Source organism: Drosophila teissieri, chromosome 2R (assembly GCF_016746235.2).
Source record: "Drosophila teissieri strain GT53w chromosome 2R, Prin_Dtei_1.1, whole genome shotgun sequence".
NCBI lineage: Eukaryota > Metazoa > Arthropoda > Insecta > Diptera > Drosophilidae > Drosophila > Drosophila teissieri.
In genome coordinates, this window is record NC_053030.1 from 20,291,295 (window position 1) to 20,311,359 (window position 20,065).

Here is a 20,065-nt window from a genome sequence, read left to right on the forward strand (position 1 = left end):
GGCAACACTCAATAATACCAAAGTACTACCACCCTTACGTTAATTCCACTAAATATACTGAAATGGAAATGATATCGAAGTACGTTGGCGCCCGATAGACCCAGACAAATGCCGCCGCCGGTTATCGATAACAGGCAACGAATAGTTTGTTCAGAGTTTATAAAAACATTAAGCCAGCATGAGCGACAGCAATGTTTCCGCCTTCGTAAGTAGCTGCACAAGTCACGTTTTCATTGGATAAACCCCTAATTCATCTATGTAGGAGCTTGGCGATGCCCTAGCCACCCGCTGTGGCAACACACTCACCGGCGTCTTTTTGCCGGGCTCACGAATCGCACTCAGCGCCTACCGGCATGTGACGCACAGATCGCGGGATGCTCCCACGGAGACGGCTGGCCAGGATCCGGTGCTCATCTACATGGCGCAGGAGACGACCCTGTTCGACGAGCCCGTGCTACGCAGCGTCCTCGCCGAAGCAAATGCCACATTCGCCACGCTGCAACAGTTGGGTCCGCGGGCCACACGTGCCGAGTATGTGAATATATCCCGGGCATACCGGAGCATCGTGCGCTCGTGCCTGGAGAAGCTGGAGCAGGCCAAGAAGTCGCCGGAGGTGCAGACAGATGAAGCGCGTCTGCGACGCTTCAGTGATGCCATCGTTGTATTCTATGCAGCGGAATGCCTGTGGCATCTCTTCGAGATTCTGTACATTCAGGGCAATCAGCTGGTGGTGCCCCAGCTGCTCGACTGGGCGCGCTTCCACTCGCCGCAAGCAGAGGACAGAGCCACGGATCTGCTGCTTATGGCCGAGGAGGCCAGCGAGTCCGACGACTATTGGAGCATTGTCAAATCACTCATTATGCTGGGTGAAATCGATGTCACGAGGGCTATTCTCTCACAGAATCGCAAGGCTGGACAAGCAAGCTTCAAGGCGGCCGAACTGATCCTGAAGTCCATGCCGGTGTATCAAGAGGGCTATGCCCTGCAGAAGTTTCACTCCCAGTGGGAGTACTGGCACGTGGATACGGAACGAAAGATCCAGACCGGCTTGTTTGCCACGGAGCCAGAGCTGGAGCAGCTACTTCGTCTGGTCGCCGGCAACAAGGAGCAGTGGGATGCCGGCATCAAAGAGTCGCAGGATTGCTTTGAATATCTGCCAGGATACCTGCTCTTCACCAAGCCCACCTGCAAACCCTTTGAGCTGAGAATAGCCGCAGCCAACTGGCTAAACCGATGGTATCGTATCCGGCCGGAAAGAGAGCTCTGCAGCATGAACCGCATGATTTGTCAGCTCATGGATCACGATATAAAGCTTTTCATATACGATGCTCAAAAATTGAACGACACCCACTGGTTCTCCACGCATTTGATCGATCTAATCCATCATTGTGGTCAGCTGAAGGGCTATTTCGATCAAAACAACATGTGAGTTTTATTGTCCCATTTTTATTCAATCATTATGCTGTATAATTATACATCGACAGTGATCTGCCGGCCCTGCGTCACTCGATGATCTATGAGTACGGCAGCTATCTGATGATGTCGCACAACATGTGGCAGTTGGGCATCGACTATCTGGACTGCTGCAAGCAGGAGGGTCAGGCGGCCATCGAGCTGCTTTTGCCCCGCATCACTTTGCGCAGTGAGCGGCAGGCCACCAAGCTGATTAACCTGGCCAGGCAGCGCGGACTCATCAGCGTGGAACAGGAGATCTGCAAGGTGCTGTCCAAGCAATCCTACGACAAGGAGCGTTATGGCAACGCCCTGGAATGGGCCATTCGCTCCAAGGACGTGCTGCTGGTGACGGCGGTAGCAGACTTCATTTTGAAGGTAATTACAGGCCGGTTTTCCATTAGTTTTCCATGCTAATTGATCGTTACTTTCCGTAGCATTACTCGAAGACGGGACACATGCTCTGCCCGGACACCATTGCCAATGTGGGAGGCCGAATGTTTGTTTCGCCGCGCTTGGTGTTCCTCTCCAAGTATTTCGAGTTCTATGAGTTCTACCGCAACCGCGATTTTCTCTCCGCCTCTGAGCTTCTGGTGAATCTATTGGAGTCCAGAATTACGCCAGACTAGTAAGATATTTTGCTTGCTACGAAAACTTTTATCTGTAACATATATATTCCATTAGCTTTTGGCCCTCGTTGCTCATCGATTCCATGCCACTGCTAGAGTCCAAGGATCCAAAAATCTTTGCGAAGGAAACGGTGGCCATTCTGCATCACATTGAAACCGAACTGGTTCCCATCATCGAACGCGACGTGTCCAAATATGGAAATGTATGTCTGCCGCTGTTTCTGCTTTATTGACTTGTAATGATATTACTATTAATTCGCAGCACCACACAGAAACCGTGTTCAAGGACTATCGGGTGGAGAACGTCGACGAGATCCTGAACCTCATGCGCCTGGCCTGCGCACGCAATTTGGCCCGAGCATTGATCATTGAGAACACGTTGCCGGTGGTGTGATTTTGAATGCATTTTTAATGTAATTTATTTTGTATTTTTCGCTTTTCCAATACATCGTAATTTGTTATAAATCGCTTTTGCATTGCTAACTTGTTATTCATACGCATTTTGTTTATATCTTGTGCCTCTTTGCTATGTATTTATTGTACCAACAACACTACTTGACTGGCTGCTGCCCTTTGACTAAAAGGAATTCCAAGCTGCTGGGGCTGGAGGGATGTTCACAGTACGCATTTGTTAAATAAGTGTAACGCAATCGCTGCGGGCAGCTCCAACCTGCCCAGTTCCAGCGAATGCTCGAATCGTGTGGTGTTCTGGTAAACTAGGCTAGTTTGAACGGCTTGGGTAAATCTATAGGAAATCTGATAGGCAAAGGGAAAACAAAGGTGCTTAGGCCGAACTTAGAACAATATTTAAATCAAACACTAGCAAGTATTTTAGCTGCACATGGAGGAAGTTTACACACGTATGCGACGCACCTAAGAACTATTAAACAACGCACAGAGTACAAGGGTAGTACACATAGTTTTATGCATATGCGTGGATACATATATATATATGTATATATATATATATAAATATATCTGTGGGGTATGTTTATAATTATCATATATTGTGGCTGTTACTTGTTATGAGAATCGCACGGCCTTGTACAAATGTTCGCTCACTACGCACGGAATTACATTTAAAGTCGCTTGTCTCTTGGCTTGGCCCTCGGACCGCCAATGGCGTTATAAAATGTATCATATCATATCATATCGCTTGGTAAAAAACAATAAAAACTAAACCAAACTTAGATGAGAGGCCGCCGGGGGAGTCGCACTGTATACTATCATTCTAATTCTTAACAAACTTTTCTCCTAAACGTTTTGCATGCCAAATCACGCTAGGCAACAGAAAACACTGATAATCGAAACGTTTTTACTTTTAAGAAGAGTTTAGATTATCTTTTAAGTTTCCAATCCCGAACTGACAATGGAGTTAAATGATACAAATGTAAAATTAATGTGTGAATATTAAAGTGTATAAAAAAATAAGTAATAAATTGAAATCTTTTGTAAGCTGCAAATTAAAGTAAATAATCACAATATATAACGCAAGACAGACACATAACTGTTGCACGCACATAGAACATAGAACAAAAACATTTTAAAGGGAAACGAGAAGGTCAGTTCGGGATGGAGGATCCTGTTGCCTAGCGCGGTCATTGAGGGACTGCGCCGCTTGAGTATTTCGCTTATCCTACGCCCAATATCGGTTATTAATGTGAGTCTGAGTGGAGTGGAGGTGTCTAATTCTGCTTCGCCGTACCCGCGGCCGTGGTGGCTGCGGTGGCAGCCGCTATGGCACTACTGCCCGTGATCGAGCCCAGCCGGGAGAGCGATGGCTCCCGCTTGGGGGGCACGATCGGCTTGGTTGGTATGGGTGGCGGTGCGCCGCGGGCTCCCGCTGGTGGCACCGTGACCGGTGGCACGGCGATGGGAACGGGATGAGGATGCGGTGGTGTGGTCTGGTCGAGGGCAGCTGCCGCAGCCAGTGCGGCATACTTGCCGCCGGGCGCCCGCTGGATGGTGGCTGTCGGCTGCATCTTCGCCGGCGAGGGTGAGGGTGGCGCCACCATGGGCACGGTGACTGTAGCTGCCGTCTCCACTGATGCAGCTGCTGATGCTGCTGCTGCTGCAACGCTGCCGCTTGAGTTGCTGGTGGTGTTGTTCGTGGTTGTGGTGGTGGTGGTTGTGGTGTTGGTAGTGTGGTTGAGCACGGCAGCTAGTGGTGCTATTGCTGCTGTGGCCGTGCCCGTGGGCGCCGTTGCGATTCCAGCGCTCCGGATGTTCTGGCCCGGCGCAATGGAGCGGGCGATGCCGGTCTGTGGTCCCGAAACCGGCATGCTGCTAACCGTGGCTGTTGGCTGCACGATCTTGGCGATGTTCACCATGGGGGGCGTGGCACAGGCGTCGTCTGTAAAACGCAGAGAGGTGGGATTAGCATTCAGCTTATGACAGCTCCGTAAAACACTAGATATTCGGCTCTTCGAGGTGGATTGGCCTAACCAGAAGCCCATGATGCTTAGAAGCCACTTGCAGGACTTCTGGAAAGGCCTGGTTGTGTGAAAATGTTTTGGCATGGTGGTGAAAAGTCTACACTGGACGCCACTGGTGTCAACTGGCTACGTTCTGGCTTTTGGTCAGGGTGCTCCAATCGCTGGGGTGCGAGCGTGCGGGGTGGAGGTGCGGATGCGTGATCTTTGGGTTGGTGCAACGTGGAGTGCACGAGGAAACATCACAAAACAAAAAACAAATCACCTTGCAATTGCGTAACATTTTTTCTAACAAAAGATTTCGGCTTCAAGAGGAGTTCGAAAAAAAAGTAATATATATATATATAGAGTTAAAGATTGTATATAGAAAATTATAAGGAGGGCAACCATATATAATTACAACAGCCAGTTTCCAGGTGGAAGTGCCTCGTCTGGCTAACTCACCGCTGAACTGTCGCGCCTTGGCGGCGGCCACGGATGAGCCGCTGCCACCCAGTTGCTGCTGCTTTTTCAGAGCCTCATGTTCGCTCCGCAGGGCGTTGAGTTCCTGCTCCAGCTCTTTGACCCTGAAAAACAGCGGCAGAAGATTATATAGTTTGCTGATTCCATGCGAGGGCTGGACTTGACGAACCGGAGTTCCTCCTTGGCTAGTTTGGCGAACAGCACTTTCCGCTCCTGCTCCATGGCATGCGTTTGCTTCTCCAGTTCCTCCTCCATGCGCAGCGACTTTTTGCTCTCCTCCTCCAGTCCCTCGGCAATGGTGTCCGAGCGCTGCTTCTCCTCGGCCAGGATTTGGGCCAGATCCTCGGAGCGTTTCCCTGCAAAGCATCGTTATTTTTGTATTTTCAGTGGCAAAGCTAGTGTGGTCATACGCACCTTCTTCAATGTACTTCATGAGGATCTTTTTGCGCTCCGCAATCAGCAGCAGCACGATCTGTTTCTGTCGATTGCGCTCGTACTCGAGCGTCTCCTGCAGCTTCTTCAGATCCTTCTCCATTTTGGCCACCTGAGCGCGCTCCTCCTCGAGATCCTGCTTCAGCTTGGTGCGCTCCAATTCCAGGCCGTAGGTGATGTCGTCGCCCTGGGCCGTGGTGTTCTCATGCTTGCGCTTCTCCTCCTCCAGTTCCTGCAGCATACGCTGATTGTTCTCCAGCGATTCGGTCAATATGTTGACCATACGCACGTGCGTGGCCCTCTGCTTGCTAACCATCTGATACTGCTGCTCCATTTGCTGCTCAATGATCTGGCGCACCTCCATCTCGGCCTGCGCCGCCTGCGTGGACGATTCCCTCGATATAAGATTACCATTGAGGGCGATCTTGTCCCGAAATATGGCCGCATACGGATCGTTGGGCTGCAGTCGCTTGGTGCGCAGCTGGGCGATGAGCTGCTTCACCCGCTCGTTCCGCAGCGCAGCTATGCACACATCCCGTGCCTGCAGCTCGCCCTCCAGGTAGTACAGCATCTTCACCAGCTCGCTGTGCGGCATCTCGGAGCGCGTGCGACCATTGGTTGTGTTGGCACTGCTGGCGCTGTTGGCCACCGGCATCACTTTGTGCACGACACCGGGACCCGGTTTCATGGTCTGGAACTCGTGATTGGCGCTCACGGTGTCGCCCACCGACATTCCGGATCCGGAGCAGTTCTCAGTGCCGTACTCCGCGTCCGGCGCTGCTGCGTCCGCAAACGTCTCCGCGACGCTGCTGTTTGAGTTCTGCTCCATGGCCCCCGACTCCGACTTGCAACTCTCGTCCCGATTCCCAATGCCCAATGCCCGATTCCGGATTCCGAACTCCCGTTCTCCACCTCCGCTCAGCTCACGGCATACAATATAAAAAAAAGTTTGGTGCGTCGCAGTACGCTAATTACACGGGATGCACGCTTTCTGCGATATTTCACTTCTGGCCCGGACTCTGTTTAAGCCCGCTTTTGAGGCAAGTGGCTTTTGCGCAAGCAGCAATCGCCACAGGAAACTATCTTACAATTTCTTTGTCAATTTGTTGCCCGTGAAAAAGTGGATACTTGCGGCAGCGCTGCCGATTCCGCCTTATTCCCGTCAGATCTGGCTTCATTTGATGGCCACTAGCGGGATAGTGCTGCGCATGGCGGGAGAATGATAATCAAAACGTTAATTTTAAATTCGTCTGCTCTTTCTTAAATACTCAAATGCTGTTTTATTAACTTAATTTTTTGCACACATTACTATAATGTTAAAGTTAAACTAGTTTTATTTAACTGCGTCTTTCTAGCCACAAACAGCGTTAATCTTTTATTAAAAAATGGCAGCACCGATTTATGTACGCTGCACTGCCAACTCGCGTTGAACAGAAGTAGCGAGTAGACAGTGTTGAAATGCGCGTAAAGCAAGGACCTGCTCTTTGGTGCCGTTATGTAGTTTAAAAATATGATTTAGCTTATCAAAAGAAAAGATGTTTTTGTTTTCAAGTTCAAAATATTTTTTATTTCACATACGTACTCAAAAAAAGAGGGGATACTGAAAATAAATAAAGCTGCTTGAATGGCGATACTTAGTTATTATTATTAGGCACTTTTAAAAACTAGATAATAGAAGTATAAACAATCTTTATTCATTTTTTGAAAACAAAAGGCTTCGTGGTGTTGTAGGCAAGGGAATACCTTATGTGCTTGCCCACCAACCGATCGGCCAGGGGCACTAAAGCGGGTTCACGTTTGTAAATTCCCGCTGCCTGCGGTGTCCAGGCACGCAGACGACACTCCGAGTGGCCCGGCAGGAGGAATCCCATCCAACCCGCCGAGCTGAGTGTAATATCACAGTTAAGCCTTCCCTCGTTCCTTTCTTCACTTGCCAGCACAATATCCTCGTCCCTGCACTGCAATCCTGGCCAGCGTCGGAGGCGGGCCTCCAAGTCCTCACTGGCGAAGGGAACACCCAGGAAGGGCGATCCCACGTATCTTTTGTACACGCTATCTGCCGCCTGAGTGTCTGCTATCAGGATGGGAAGTTGCACTGGAGCAAATACAAACACCTTAAGCCAGTCGAACTGTTTCCTTGCGCTTGTTATTTCCAGCAGATCCAATCTGGCCAGTCCTCCCAGCAGGATGCTCATCTGGGGCCGGAGCCGAAAGGCGCGTGGTCGGATCATGGTTTTGGGCTGCAGCTTTACCAGCTCCTCGGCGGTGAGTAGGGGCGATATTTGGTCGGGCTGCATTACACCCGGTGTGTCGTAGACCCAACGCGCTTCCTTGTAGTCCTTGCTCCGATCGTTTAGCGTTGTAATCGGCCGTGAGCCACCGGCCAGGCCAAAGGCATCATTGACATCCTCGCGCCGATCGAAGGTGCGTCCCACCCGCGCCACTGGTTGAGCAGCTGCAGATGATCCCGTCGTCCTTGCCACTGCTCGACGCTCCTTTTCTATCGCCGCCTTCTCGCTGCGCTCCGCAAGCAATCTCTTGAAGCGCTGATAGACTCGATCGTTCGATGGACGCAAGATCGGAAAGCGCAGCAGTTTGAGTGTGGTTCCCGGCCAGGGACAAGTGGTGGCCTTGCGCACCAGGTCACTGGCCTCCGGGCGGCAGTAGTCCGAGTTGAGCAGGATGTTGAACAGCGAGCTCTTGCCCACATTGGTGCAGCCCAGCAGATAGACATCGCCCTTGTAGGCCCACGTCTTGTGCAGCTGCGTTATAAGCTCCTCGATGCCATAACCCGTTTTGGCGGATATTAAACTGACATTCTTAATATTCAGCCCATCGCCACCACCATGCTTGATGAATTCGCGCTGCAGAGAATCCTTAATGTGCTGCAGATAGACGTTGGAGTCCCGCGGCAGCAGATCTACCTTGTTGCCCACCAGGAAGACGGGTCGCTTCGGGCCCAGTATATTTTGCATGCCCGGCCAAATGGAGCAGGGAAAATCGAGCAGGTCTACCAGCACAATAGCCAGTGCAAATTTGTCCTGAATGCGGGATATGGTGTCCACATAGGTCGATGGGGCCACCTCCACATCCAGGGCGATGTTGTAGTGATTCAGAAAGTAACAACGCTTGCAGGTGATAGTCTGGAGTTCCTCTTGCGTCCTTCCCCTGAATATTTCACTTGGTATATAGCCGGGCAGAGAGGCATTTGAGCAGTGCAGATTTGCGCCGCAGCCGTTGCATGGAACCTTTGAGGCAGGCAGCGATGGGTCCGGAGTGCCCTGCCTATTCGCCCCCTCCTCGGCGCCCTGATAGAACTCGTAGTCATCCATCCAGTCTTCGGGTAAATGCTGATGTGCCTCAGGAATCGAGAAAGAGGTTTTTATTTTGGCTTCCAAAACGGAGCTGTAATGAACGTGCTCATGATCCTTGTACCGCTCCCTGGCGAGCAGCCACGCCCGCTGCCGAAAACTCTGTCCCTCTTCGGCGACCGTATTCTGCAGCCTCGAACATGTGATAAGCACATTTTTATTTATAATTTTATATAAACGTGTGGTTTTAAACATTTCGCAATGCCCACAAGAACTCTCACAGCCAGACAAAAGCTGATGGCTGCGAAACCCTTCACATATTCAGGGCTGCTAGCCGATAGATCTATACGATTTTTATTCTACTTGGCGTACAGCATAAAAGACATCTGCCTACGCAAAGCTTCTTTTGTTATAAATCAAATAAATTATATTTTGGCACTTCAGTTTGTGTTCATAAGCTGACAAAAAGAAAACACATTGAAATTAGGACGATTCATTTCGAACAATCGAGAGTCTATCGAAAATCGAAATCGGTGAAAGAGAAAAAAGAAAGCAGCGTTAGCGAGAAAGCAGAGGTGAGTTAAGTGCGGGACAAAAAAAAAGCGTGTATGTATTAAAATTGAAACAAAAAGATATAGAAAAAGCGTGTCCACGGCGCAATTAGCGTGCTCCTGTGGCGGTCTGCAGGCGATATACGCATTGGTAAAAGTACAGAGTACACGCCGAGTAAAAAGCAGTAGCGCACAAAATAAAATGATTAGGAAAGTGTGTGGAAAAAAGACAAGTGTATGTGAACGGCGACTGTATGTGTGCGTGACGTGACTGTATGCGTGCTGCTGCTGCGTGTACATATATGAAATAAAAAGTAACGCGAAGCGCGACCTAATTTTAACCAAATATTACAATAATATTTGCATAAACAAAGGCGGCTCGGTTAAAGTGACGCCAGGCATTTTGGTGGTTCCTGCGGCATTTCACGAACGTTGCCGCCGCCATTGTCTAGGCAAAAACAAAAGAAATAAAATGAAAAAGAATAAATCTCAGACGAGCACTTTATTCTGTCGAGTGTAGAGTTCTTCCCGATTGAGTAATGCAATAACAACAATTGGAGCTGCTCAAATTGTTGAGAGTGTTGCAACTTTCGTTGAAACTCGTTTCGAACCGTTGTTGTTGTTGCTGTTGTTTTTGTCGCTCGCATCGCTCACTCACTTACTCACCGCCACACTCGCTCCTTTCCATTCTCCTGTTGTTACCAAAACTGGTCTTCAAGAAGCAACAATGCAGTTTCTTGACGGGGAAGGGGAAAAATCAATAGTTCGGAAATTAGACAACTTTCAACATCCACGATTCAACGAAATGCACTCAGCCTAGAAGAAGCTACCGATAACCCCGGGCACAAGAGCAAGCGAGATAGTTGCCGCCGCCTGCCCACACTCGCACACAGCCACACACTTACACTTATGCAGCTGAATTTCCAGCGATGTCTGCTCTGACTTTTAAGTTGTTGTTGTTGTAATGTAATTGCGAAATCATAACGGCAGTTGAAAGTTGAGAGCGCTTAGCCTAAGAGAGAGAGGGTAGAGAGAGCGAGCGTGAGACTAAAGTTTAAGCTTTGGCGGCGAACTGGATGCCCTGCTCTCCCCCGCCCACACAAACATACAGCCGGCCGCCAGTGTAGCGCATATGAGAGTCGCATCAACAACAACGCTATTCCTCAAGAAGGAAAACACATGTTGGCCGCACAGTGGGATGGAGTGGGAGTGAAGTGAAGGCAAAGTGACTGAATGGAGGAAGTGCGAATGGAGCCGCCATCTTGGTTCTTTTTTGTTCCAAAACCACGAAATGAATGCTATTTTACTGGAGTGTACCCAAAAATAAATTGCCATCGGCAGCTGCACAGTGCATCGCGTGCAACAGACAAATTCCGCGTTCTAAGCCACTGTGCCGCATTCGAATTCAAATAGGCAAAGCATACACATGTGTGTACGACTGAAAATGCAGAAATTGCCTTGAAAAGTGAAAGGCATTCAACAGAGCGAGCCAGCGACGATTTGATATTTTTGCCTCTTTGCTTAACCTTTGCTGGCAGCTGTTTGCTGTTTTTTGTTTTCAGTTACCGCTGGCTCAGCACTTTGACATTTTCCAGCTCACTCACACTCACACATATGCACGGGCACAGAGTAATGCGGTGCATTCCGTACTCCCATTTCCCACTGCACAAACGCTGCACATGCGCCGCAGCACTTTTATATTTGGAGAATATTTTTGGCCGAGAGACTTGACTTGCTCTTTTGCAATGCTCTCGTAACTCGCGCTGCTAATTTCGCCAAGCTGTTGTTGTTTGTTTGCCCTGACTTGCTTTGCCTTGCCCTGCCGTTCGTTCGCTAATGCTGTCTGTTTACTTCTCTTGCAGAGTGCGGCAAAGAAAACCCAAGCGAAAAGCCACGGATTAAGCGGTACGCTGCGAATTAAGACCATCTAACGGTGAACCTTTCGGCCACTAGTCCAAATTAAGCCTCCAGCCCCCCAACCCCCTCCCAGCATTCAGTCCAGCGAGCGACGCCCCCACCAACAACAAAAGCTTCTTCATGATGTCGTCGGATCAACAGTTCTTTCTGAAATGGAACGATTTTCAAACGAATATGGTGACCTCGTTCCGTCACCTGCGCGACGAGAAGAGCTTCACAGATGTGAGTACCAAAATGAATCTTCCCAAAAGCGTTGGGAAAATCCCTTACTAACATCTAGTTACAGTCGAAGTTTTGGCACAACAACTATTAGATACAATGTACTTATAAATCTAGTTAAAGTCAAGCCATAGAAGTTCGACTGTAGTTGACCAGTCCCAGGGGCGCTGAGGTTTATTATGCTACTCTTGGCCCGATTGGCTCGCGGCCGCCCCTTGTGGAGGGTCAGTCACCGTCTGAGCTCACTTGGTCTGACTACCCATGTAGCTACCTGTCGGCCCTCACGCTCTTTTTTACTTTGTTTTTCCTTTACCTGATTGTGTTCTTCGCTCTGCGTTTTCTATCTAATTTGTTGCGGTCTCGTTGTTGGTGCTTGTTTGGTGAAAATGCCTGGCGGATCTTACTGATTTCCCAATGCTTATTGTTCACAGGTAACACTCGCCTGCGAGGGCCAAACCTGCAAAGCCCACAAAATGGTGCTTTCTGCTTGCAGTCCCTACTTTAAAGCGCTACTGGAGGTGAGTTCTTCACTCAAATTAACTAATTAACTAAGCAATCGATTGATAATGTGCATGCACCCGCAGGAGAACCCATCGAAGCATCCGATTATCATCCTGAAAGATGTCTCCTACATTCACCTACAGGCTATACTGGAGTTCATGTACGCCGGTGAGGTGAACGTGTCCCAGGAACAATTGCCAGCATTTCTTAAGACCGCCGATCGCCTCAAAGTGAAAGGCCTGGCAGAGACACCCAGTTCAATAAAGCGGGAAGGTTGATGGTATTAAACAATAAACGAAACAAAAAATACATAATAAATAACAACAACCAACTATAAGAAACGTATATGTATGCAAGAAAACAAAATTCCAACCAGCGGCGAAAGAAACAACATTACGAGAACGACATTTGGTATACAAATTCACTAAGAGTACACTAGGAGGATGAAGAACACCAACAGACAACCACACAATGCTGACAGATTGAAATGATTAGCCTGTAAAGTAAAGGTGGAGGCCAAATCCGCCCGCCCACTCCAAACACCCACTCATTCACATCTGATCTACCAAATTGCAAGAAACAACACTTACCGACACCCCCCACAGAACTTGATTTGAATTTTGTATTCGTTTGATTTCTGCATAAAATAGTTTGTAATATATTATTAACAATACAAACCACTCTGTATAAATAAAACGATATGGACAGCCCCTAAAGCAAAACAAAGCATAACAAAACAAAACAAAAACGCACTTTTGTAAAGTAATTAAAGAGATCCATTAAAAATATATAAAGATAATTATAAATATAGTGTGAAATGTGCAAGTAGATGGAAAAAAGCCACAACGGGCGCGAATATTACAACACATTCGGTTAGTTTTTAAGCCACTAACTACAACCCCAGACATGCCACGCCTCCAGACAGACAAACTCATTTTCATCTATATTTAAACAATAAAATAGAAACAAATGCAAAATTGTACTTCAATTAATTGTGTGTGGACAAACGCGGTTTCTTTTCAAACTTCTGATCATACGCGAGATACATATATTTTATGGATAACAAAACTAAGAAAAGGTGTTTCACTGCGAAGCTATCAGTTCGATAAAGTTTAAACAAAAGAGTAAGGAAATACGTTAGAAAGAAAATTACAACTTGAGTAAAAACTACTTGAATATTATTACATAAAGTAAAATATTTATATGTATGTATATGTATACATGTGAGCATAGATTTAAAGAAACTACGGTAAATAAACAGAATAATTAAAGAAAAAACACAAATGCAAACCATCCTGAGCTTTTCATTAAATTACAGCATTTATTTTAATAGTCTTCAATAACATCTTCATAAGCTTCGTACTTTGTATACAGTAATTCGTTTACAAATTAACAAAAATATGTTCGCTTAGCTTAAATTACACTAATATTTGATATATTGCCGATTGGATCTCGCTGGCTGCACAATGCAGCTACTTTAGATCGAGATTCACATTAAACTACAGTTTCTAGTTATTGAAACAGTACGCATTGCGCGTGTGCAGTTCGAATGGATCGGTGCGCATCTTCTGCTGGTTATCCTCAACGAAGCGCGTCACATCCGCCACGAGATTTGGTCGCTCCTCGGCGCTGGCGGCGCACGGCGACCAGATCTTGATGTCGTGGTCGATGCCACTGGTGGCCAACATGCATATACTTGGATGCGGCTGCACGCAATTCACGATGGCGCTGTCCGCCCGATAAACGGCGCGTATCTTGCCAGTGTCTCCCTCCCAAATGTACAAGTTGCCGTCATCCGAACCGGCGGCTATGAACTCGCCCTGGCTGCCCAAATAGTTGGCCTCCTTTATGTCCGTCGTGGTGTTGCAGTGGCCCACATAACGTTGCATATAGTCGCGTGCCGTCGAACGGAGTTCATACTCGGCGTCCTTCAGCCGCAGGTAGCGGAAGCCATCCTCCATTTCCACTGGCTCCGGCTCGGGTGGCTCGGTACTCTGCGACTGCCGTCGATTCTCCTTGATGTCCTTGTTCAGCATGAGCACACCGTGATTGTTGGCGAAGTCGGGAAAACGCTGAATGAGTGCCTGCAAGCATTTCTCCGCATCCTGAGGGCGATGCAGCTCAAGCAACGCCCTGGCCAGCCGGAAGTGTGCCTTCACATAGCTCGGATCTAGACGCAGCGCCTCGTGGCAGTCTCTAAGAGCTGCATATATATCTCCAAACCAGCCGCGTCGCATTAGAGCCGTCGCTCTGTTCAGATAGAGGACCTCTCCTTGCGGATATTTTGCCAAGGCCGCTGAGTACGCATCAATTGCATCCACAAGTTTGCCGTTCTCAAGGAAGTCATTGCCCTCCTTCTTATGCACCTCTATGCTGGACGGCAGCGAGCGACTTCTGTGTGGCGCCTTCACCGGCTCCTCCTCCTCCGGAACGAGTGTTGATGTGAAGGCGGGCAATTCGTAGAACACCGGAGGTACGGCATGATTCAGATCAAAGCGGTAGACGTGCTCGCAGCCCATGTTGACCAGCAGCTCCGTGCCATTGCCATTGAACGTAAGATAAGTGATGGCCCGCGACTCGTGCACAATGTTCCGACTGATGTTTTTCACGATCTGTCCGGGTGCATAGTACGCCACACAGGCGGATAGACCTAAAAGGGATGAGAGTTCAATATGAACTGCAATGCTTGCGAATACAAGTACGAACCATTACCGTCGGTGGAGGGCAGCTTGCGGCGATCGTACACACGGGCAAAGGGATCGTTGGTGCCCACAGCTAGGTACTCCGTTCTCCTCGGATTAATGGCCAGACATTTGGCCTCTGTGTTCTCCACCTGATCGTGCAGACTCAAGAGCCTGACACCATTACCTTCTTCCGGACGGCAGCGGTGTGACTCCCGTATATCCAGCTGCAGGATGCAGCCATCCTCACCCGCCGACCAGAAGATGTGCGGCGAGTCCTGGGCGGTGGCCAGGCGCTTCGCCCGCGACCAATGGCAATTGCACGAAAACAGGGTCTCGTTCGAGTGATTGATGTCGTAGACGTAGATGAACTTATCCGCTGCACACGTAGCCACAATGCTGTTGTTGGTCTTGGGTAGAAATTTAACGGAGAACATGTTGCCCAGATGCTTGGTCCTGATGACATGGACACGCTTCTTTCGGAACGGATCCCAGATCATCACACGATAGTCGTCGGAACCGGAGGCCAGCCACAGGCCATCGGTGGTCCACTCCAGGCAGTTTACACAGCCCTCGTGACCGACGAGCAGTGCCTCCTGCTCCAGCCTGTCCACGTAGGCCGGCGAGGCCAGGAGTCGCCGCCGGAGCATCTCGTCCAGCTCATGACCGTACTGCTGGCGCTGCCAATGCAAGGAGCTGGCGTTCAAGGGCGTGTGCTGGCGCTGATAGCGCGAACTAGAGTACTTTACGCGATACAGTTCATCGCTCGACATTATCTCCGACTGCTGTGGATAGGATTATGACACTTGTTTCCGTTTGTTTTCGTCTCGTTCTCCGTTTAATTCATTTTGCATTCGCTGAGTGCCCCTGCCCCACTTCAGCGCCCCTACCGCCCACCACCTTCCTGTTGTTGACACCTGTGCGCGGCGTTGCCAGGTTAGCGCGTTCTTCGCCGTAACGGTTTACGTTAGCTTACGGAATGGAACAACCAAATTTGGGATGTGGAAAACGTATTTCTTTTTAAAGCACCCGAGAAGTGAAAGAATATGTAGAGCCTAGCACTCAACTGATTTATGCTGCCTACGACGCCTGACATAAAATCATTTCTAAAACCACTATAACTCACCATTAACTACTATTCGCCATGCTATGCTTTTGTATTGCTTGTGCAAATTAACAACAAATGGGTTAAACATTTTTACGCGTTTACTAATATATTTAAACCAAATACAAGTTCCGCTCTAGCTTACGGATTTTTGTTTAGGGCTGGAGGACCGTGGAAGACTTTTGAGGGATTAAAACAGTTTCGCCATCTGGTAACACTGCCAGATAAACTAAAAAAATCGAATTGATTTATTTAATTCCACGGAAGACGCGACGGTTACAGAAAAGCTGAGACATGTCCAACGAAAAGGAGGACGAGTGCGACAAGCACAAGCAGCAGGCGGCGTCGGACGCGAAGTCCACGTCCAGCGAGGATTCGGATGAGTACCAATCGGCCGGTGAAGGCGAGGATGGCGATGGTGATTGTGACGGTGATTCCCCAGCGGAGCGCCCACCTGACAAAACCAGCCCAACGGTCGATGCCACGCCTACAGCGAAGCCAGCTTCGCCACTGCCCACTGTGAAGTCGACATCCGAGGCTATTCTGGACTATCCCATGCACCGGAGCGTTTTCGAGGACGACATCAAGTCTTTGCAGCGACGACTACTTTTGAGCACGGCCCAAGACGAAGTGGCTCGCAAGGATAAGCATGGCAATACGCCACTCCATCTGGCCGTAATGCTGGGCAGAAAGCACGCTGTCCGTTTGCTTCTGGCCCAAAACGCACCCGTCAAGATCAAGAACAATGAGGGCTGGTCCCCACTGTCCGAGGCCATCAGCTACGGCGATCGCCAGACAATCACCCAGGTGCTGCGGATGCTAAAGCTGCAGTCACGCGAACACATGGAGAGTCGGCGCGAGAAACTGGTCAATGCGCTGCGCCAGATGCAGGACTTCTATATGGAATTTAAGTGGGATTTTCAATCCTGGCTGCCGCTCGTTTCACGCATCCTGCCCTCGGACATCTGCCGGCTTTACAAGTCGGGTGCCTCCATTCGTTTGGACACCACACTGGTGGACTTCAATGATATGCGCTGGGAGAGAGGAGACATATCGTTCCTGTTTAGAGGGGAGGCGCCGGCAAGGGAATCGCTGGTTCTGTTGGACAATGAGCAGGAGTGCTTTCAGCGTCTACGATACGAGGAATCAGACATGGAGGATGAGGTGGATGTGCTCATGTCGACCGATATTCTGGCCACCCAGATGTCCACCAAGACGATACAATTCGCACGGGCGCAACGCGGCTGGATATTCCGCGCCAATCGCAAGGAGCTCATTGGGGGCCAGTACCAGTGCGAGATTTACACCATCCAGGGTTTGATCCTCAAGCAGCGCAAGAGGCGGGAACATCTGTCACACGAGGATCTACAAAAGAACCGCGCCATTGTCGAAACCATTACCAAGGGTGGCAACCAGCAGCCGGATACGCGTCGATCCAGCCTAGGCAGCCAGCACACGGCCACGCCGCCAGAGACCAATACACCAACGGCTCCCAATGGCATCTCACTGCCAGAACTGCCGCGCCGCAGCTCGCTGCAGGCTCCGCCGCCTCCCACAGTCACCTGGCGGCAGTATCTCGATGCGGAAGTCGGTAAGTGCCCACAACTGGGCAGGACACCCGTGCACAAGCAATCCAACAAGACGCTACGAGCCACGGTAGCCATGAGCAAGGACTTTCCACTTAGCGTGGACATGCTGCTGGACGTTCTGGAAGTCGTGGCACCCTTGAAACACATCAACAAGCTGCGCGAATTCGTCACGCTGAAGCTACCGACGGGCTTTCCCGTAAAAATTGAGATACCCGTGCTGCACACGGTGACCGCCAAGGTGACGTTCCAAAAATTCGAGTTCCGCGACAACATCCCCGCCAAGATGTTCGAGGTGCCATCGCACTACTGGGAGGATGTGCGTCGCTTTCAGGACTTATGACCAGGCGACGGAGAAGCTGCGCCAAAGGCCAAAGCTCCAACTCCCGGGCAGACCGGCGCAGCAACGGGCGTTCGTGTCGATTTGAATCGCAATGCGTCCTCGCCCTCCATTGCGGAGTTCGATTGATGAGGCGTCCCACGCGCCATACGCCTCTCATCCTGCCTGTCTGCCCACACATTTCAGGTCGCGTTTGGTGATCACTCCAGCGAAAGTCGGAGGATACAGCTCGAACGGGCGGCTTGTTTATGTATGTATGCTTAAGAGGAAAACACCCACACACAAAAAATTGCAATTTTTACCTTTAGGGAATCGCATATTCGCTGTCTAAATCCAAATTGGATGGGCTGAAAATTGCAATTTTACATTTACGTTTTGTTATGTACTGTATTTGTTTGTAATCCCTTCCGCAATTGGGAGGGGCCATTACTTAGTAGTATTTATTGTTAGATTGAACAACATTCTGCACAGGCTCGTCATTTTTCACAGACCGAGTGAATCACTTCAACTCAAATTGGTGATTTCAGATTGCCGCCCTTTATGGGGTGGGGTCTCAAAACAGCTGCTCCATTGGCGAGGAATCTAGAAAGTTCTCTTTCCGAAATTGCCCTTCGTATCTGCCGATAATCGCGGCGGTGCGAAGGTAAAAGTAAATGTCCAATCTGTAGAATTGCTGGCTGATAGCCACGTTTCAAGCAACAATTTGAAATGTTAGTTTGTAAGTGATTAGATGTTGTCCAATATCCGATCGTTTCACAGCCGTTTATCATTTTATTTATGTGTACATCCCCTTAAGTGTTTAGTGCAATTTCATACATAGTTTTAAGGTCAACTGGGATAGGCGGATGCTTGTTTTTGCCCCTTTCCAAAAAAAAGAGTCCACATACCCGCTTGAAGAGCGTACATCAAACAATTGCGTTCGTTTTCTACTTAGGCTACGTGTGCTAGAGAATCGATCGCAAAACCATTTCCATCGCCTTGCTTCACAATAGTCTCGAGTATTTAGAAGTGCGCAAAACTTAGAACAGCTTCACAAATCAATTATTAATAAATATTTATATACACGTATGTACCCATGTATTTATTTATTATTTAGTTCCATCTTAGCCAATTATTTATGCCGTAACGAGCGTCTGTACTTGCATTCTATTTTTGTTAATCAACAAAAGCAGCTAGCACCGATTTACTTTCGGCTCGCATTGCTTTGTTGTGATTTTGCCCTTTTAACTACGTGTATTTATGTATAACTGCCATCGCTTGCTTTCCTTCGGACACAATTTTTAATTTTTTTTATAGAATTGCAGCCCATATAGGTAAAACTAATGCGATAATCAAATGAAATCGTTTTTAAACCGTAATCCTAGATCAAAACACATCCTTACATAAACTCTGATGTAAGCAAAAATCAGTATATTTTACTAGTTAAGGCGATTTATTGAAACATTTATATTTATACGTGGCCACCCTAACTGTAACTGAGGCGAGCAATTGTATACGCTCTTAAAAATAATTATATACACAAACTGTAAATGTGCAAACCCAAGAGAATGCGTGTTTTATTTATAAACAAATGGGGGATAGCGGTGATTGGAAATTTAAATTGCGCGCGCTTTTGGGCGTTGCACCACACTGCCAGGCGTGGGTGTGCTACCAATTGGGACGCTTTTCAACACTGCAACTGGCTGAATCAGCTGCTCGAATCACAATCTACGCACAAATTGAGACTAATTTTGGCTTTAAAACGAAATAAGAGATATTTGAAGCGCACAAACGATGATTGTCTCACGCCTGGCATTCCCCATTACCCATGCCCTGCAGCGGGTAACGCGCCGTGTGGCGGAACACCCTCACAACCTAAGGATCCTGCAGCGCCACATGTCCAGCGTGTACTTCCGCAGTGGAGCCATTAAACCGAAGCCCGAGGAGATGCCCTTCGGCCTGCTGGCCATCTTCTGTGCCGTCATACCGGGTCTCTTCGTGGGCGCCACCATCAGCAAGAACGTGGCCAACTTCCTGGAGGAGAACGATCTGTTCGTGCCCGCGGATGACGACGACGACGAGGACTAGGCATCCGGACACTTGACAATCTTCATGTGGGGGTGCCTCCTAGTCGGAATAAATGTGTTCGGTTGGAGCCCCACGTTGCCCCAAGCAGAGGAACCCAGCTCTCGGCCATATATTTATTCATCCATTAGCCTCCTTTTTCTACTCTTAAGAATCTTGCATTTTATGTGTTTTGTGCTGTATTCTTAAAGTCCCGCTTTAATATTTCATCTATCTGAATGTTAACTATGCTCGTTAAATACTTGAATGTGCTAGAATTAAATAAAGTTTATTCGACTATGCTTAAAACTTGTCTGTTGTTATATAATGATGCTCTGCTACAGCCTACATGTATGTCATTTCATACGAAACAAGTATATACATATGTACGTTTATATTAAATA

At 48.6% G+C, this 20,065-nt stretch overlaps 7 protein-coding genes across 11 annotated transcripts; 4 read left to right on the top strand and 3 right to left on the bottom strand.

Annotated features, from left to right (window-relative positions):
- The first annotated feature begins 51 nt into the window (after positions 1 to 51).
- LOC122615029 (nuclear pore complex protein Nup75) lies at positions 52 to 2,546 on the top strand. Of its 2 annotated transcripts, none has more exons than XM_043789863.1 (6): positions 52 to 205; positions 263 to 1,425; positions 1,485 to 1,830; positions 1,890 to 2,080; positions 2,137 to 2,284; positions 2,344 to 2,546. In XM_043789863.1, the coding sequence occupies exons 1-6, from the start codon at positions 179 to 181 to the stop codon at positions 2,473 to 2,475; spliced, it is 2,007 nt and encodes a 668-aa protein (XP_043645798.1). In that variant the 5' UTR covers positions 52 to 178; the 3' UTR covers positions 2,476 to 2,546. The 2 variants fall into 2 exon arrangements, with proteins under 2 accessions (XP_043645798.1, XP_043645799.1); XM_043789864.1 differs by having other exon boundaries at positions 2,354 to 2,546.
- On the bottom strand, positions 2,473 to 6,571 carry LOC122615030 (CTTNBP2 N-terminal-like protein). Its single transcript, XM_043789865.1, has 4 exons — positions 5,390 to 6,571; positions 5,145 to 5,331; positions 4,958 to 5,079; positions 2,473 to 4,434 (listed from the first exon to the last, which is right to left on the bottom strand). The coding sequence occupies exons 1-4, from the start codon at positions 6,234 to 6,236 to the stop codon at positions 3,767 to 3,769; spliced, it is 1,824 nt and encodes a 607-aa protein (XP_043645800.1). The 5' UTR covers positions 6,237 to 6,571; the 3' UTR covers positions 2,473 to 3,766.
- A 470-nt stretch (positions 6,572 to 7,041) lies between these two features.
- LOC122612664 (nitric oxide-associated protein 1) lies at positions 7,042 to 8,996 on the bottom strand. The gene has a single exon (XM_043786413.1). It carries the CDS (start codon positions 8,971 to 8,973, stop codon positions 7,102 to 7,104), a length of 1,872 nt encoding a protein of 623 aa, XP_043642348.1. The 5' UTR covers positions 8,974 to 8,996; the 3' UTR covers positions 7,042 to 7,101.
- Positions 8,997 to 9,157: 161 nt separating this feature from the next.
- Positions 9,158 to 12,883, top strand: LOC122612665 (longitudinals lacking protein-like). 3 transcript variants are annotated; one of them, XM_043786414.1, is made up of 4 exons: positions 9,158 to 9,293; positions 11,132 to 11,408; positions 11,837 to 11,923; positions 11,990 to 12,883. In XM_043786414.1, the coding sequence occupies exons 2-4, from the start codon at positions 11,307 to 11,309 to the stop codon at positions 12,182 to 12,184; spliced, it is 384 nt and encodes a 127-aa protein (XP_043642349.1). In that variant the 5' UTR covers positions 9,158 to 9,293; positions 11,132 to 11,306; the 3' UTR covers positions 12,185 to 12,883. The 3 variants fall into 3 exon arrangements, with proteins under 3 accessions (XP_043642349.1, XP_043642350.1, XP_043642351.1); XM_043786415.1 differs by having other exon boundaries at positions 9,278 to 9,324; XM_043786416.1 differs by lacking the exon at positions 9,158 to 9,293 and adding an exon at positions 9,399 to 9,420.
- Positions 12,884 to 13,207: 324 nt separating this feature from the next.
- Positions 13,208 to 15,647, bottom strand: LOC122612666 (WD and tetratricopeptide repeats protein 1). Of its 2 annotated transcripts, none has more exons than XM_043786418.1 (2): positions 14,619 to 15,647; positions 13,208 to 14,556 (listed from the first exon to the last, which is right to left on the bottom strand). In XM_043786418.1, exons 1-2 carry the CDS (start codon positions 15,358 to 15,360, stop codon positions 13,415 to 13,417), a joined length of 1,884 nt encoding a protein of 627 aa, XP_043642353.1. In that variant the 5' UTR covers positions 15,361 to 15,647; the 3' UTR covers positions 13,208 to 13,414. The 2 variants fall into 2 exon arrangements, with proteins under 2 accessions (XP_043642353.1, XP_043642352.1); XM_043786417.1 differs by having other exon boundaries at positions 14,613 to 15,644.
- Positions 15,648 to 15,904: 257 nt separating this feature from the next.
- Positions 15,905 to 19,135, top strand: LOC122612812 (ankyrin repeat domain-containing protein 13C). The gene has a single exon (XM_043786655.1). It carries the CDS (start codon positions 15,987 to 15,989, stop codon positions 17,619 to 17,621), a length of 1,635 nt encoding a protein of 544 aa, XP_043642590.1. The 5' UTR covers positions 15,905 to 15,986; the 3' UTR covers positions 17,622 to 19,135.
- Positions 19,136 to 19,296: 161 nt separating this feature from the next.
- On the top strand, positions 19,297 to 19,962 carry LOC122614994 (essential MCU regulator, mitochondrial). The gene has a single exon (XM_043789817.1). It carries the CDS (start codon positions 19,392 to 19,394, stop codon positions 19,683 to 19,685), a length of 294 nt encoding a protein of 97 aa, XP_043645752.1. The 5' UTR covers positions 19,297 to 19,391; the 3' UTR covers positions 19,686 to 19,962.
- Positions 19,963 to 20,065: the final 103 nt, after the last annotated feature.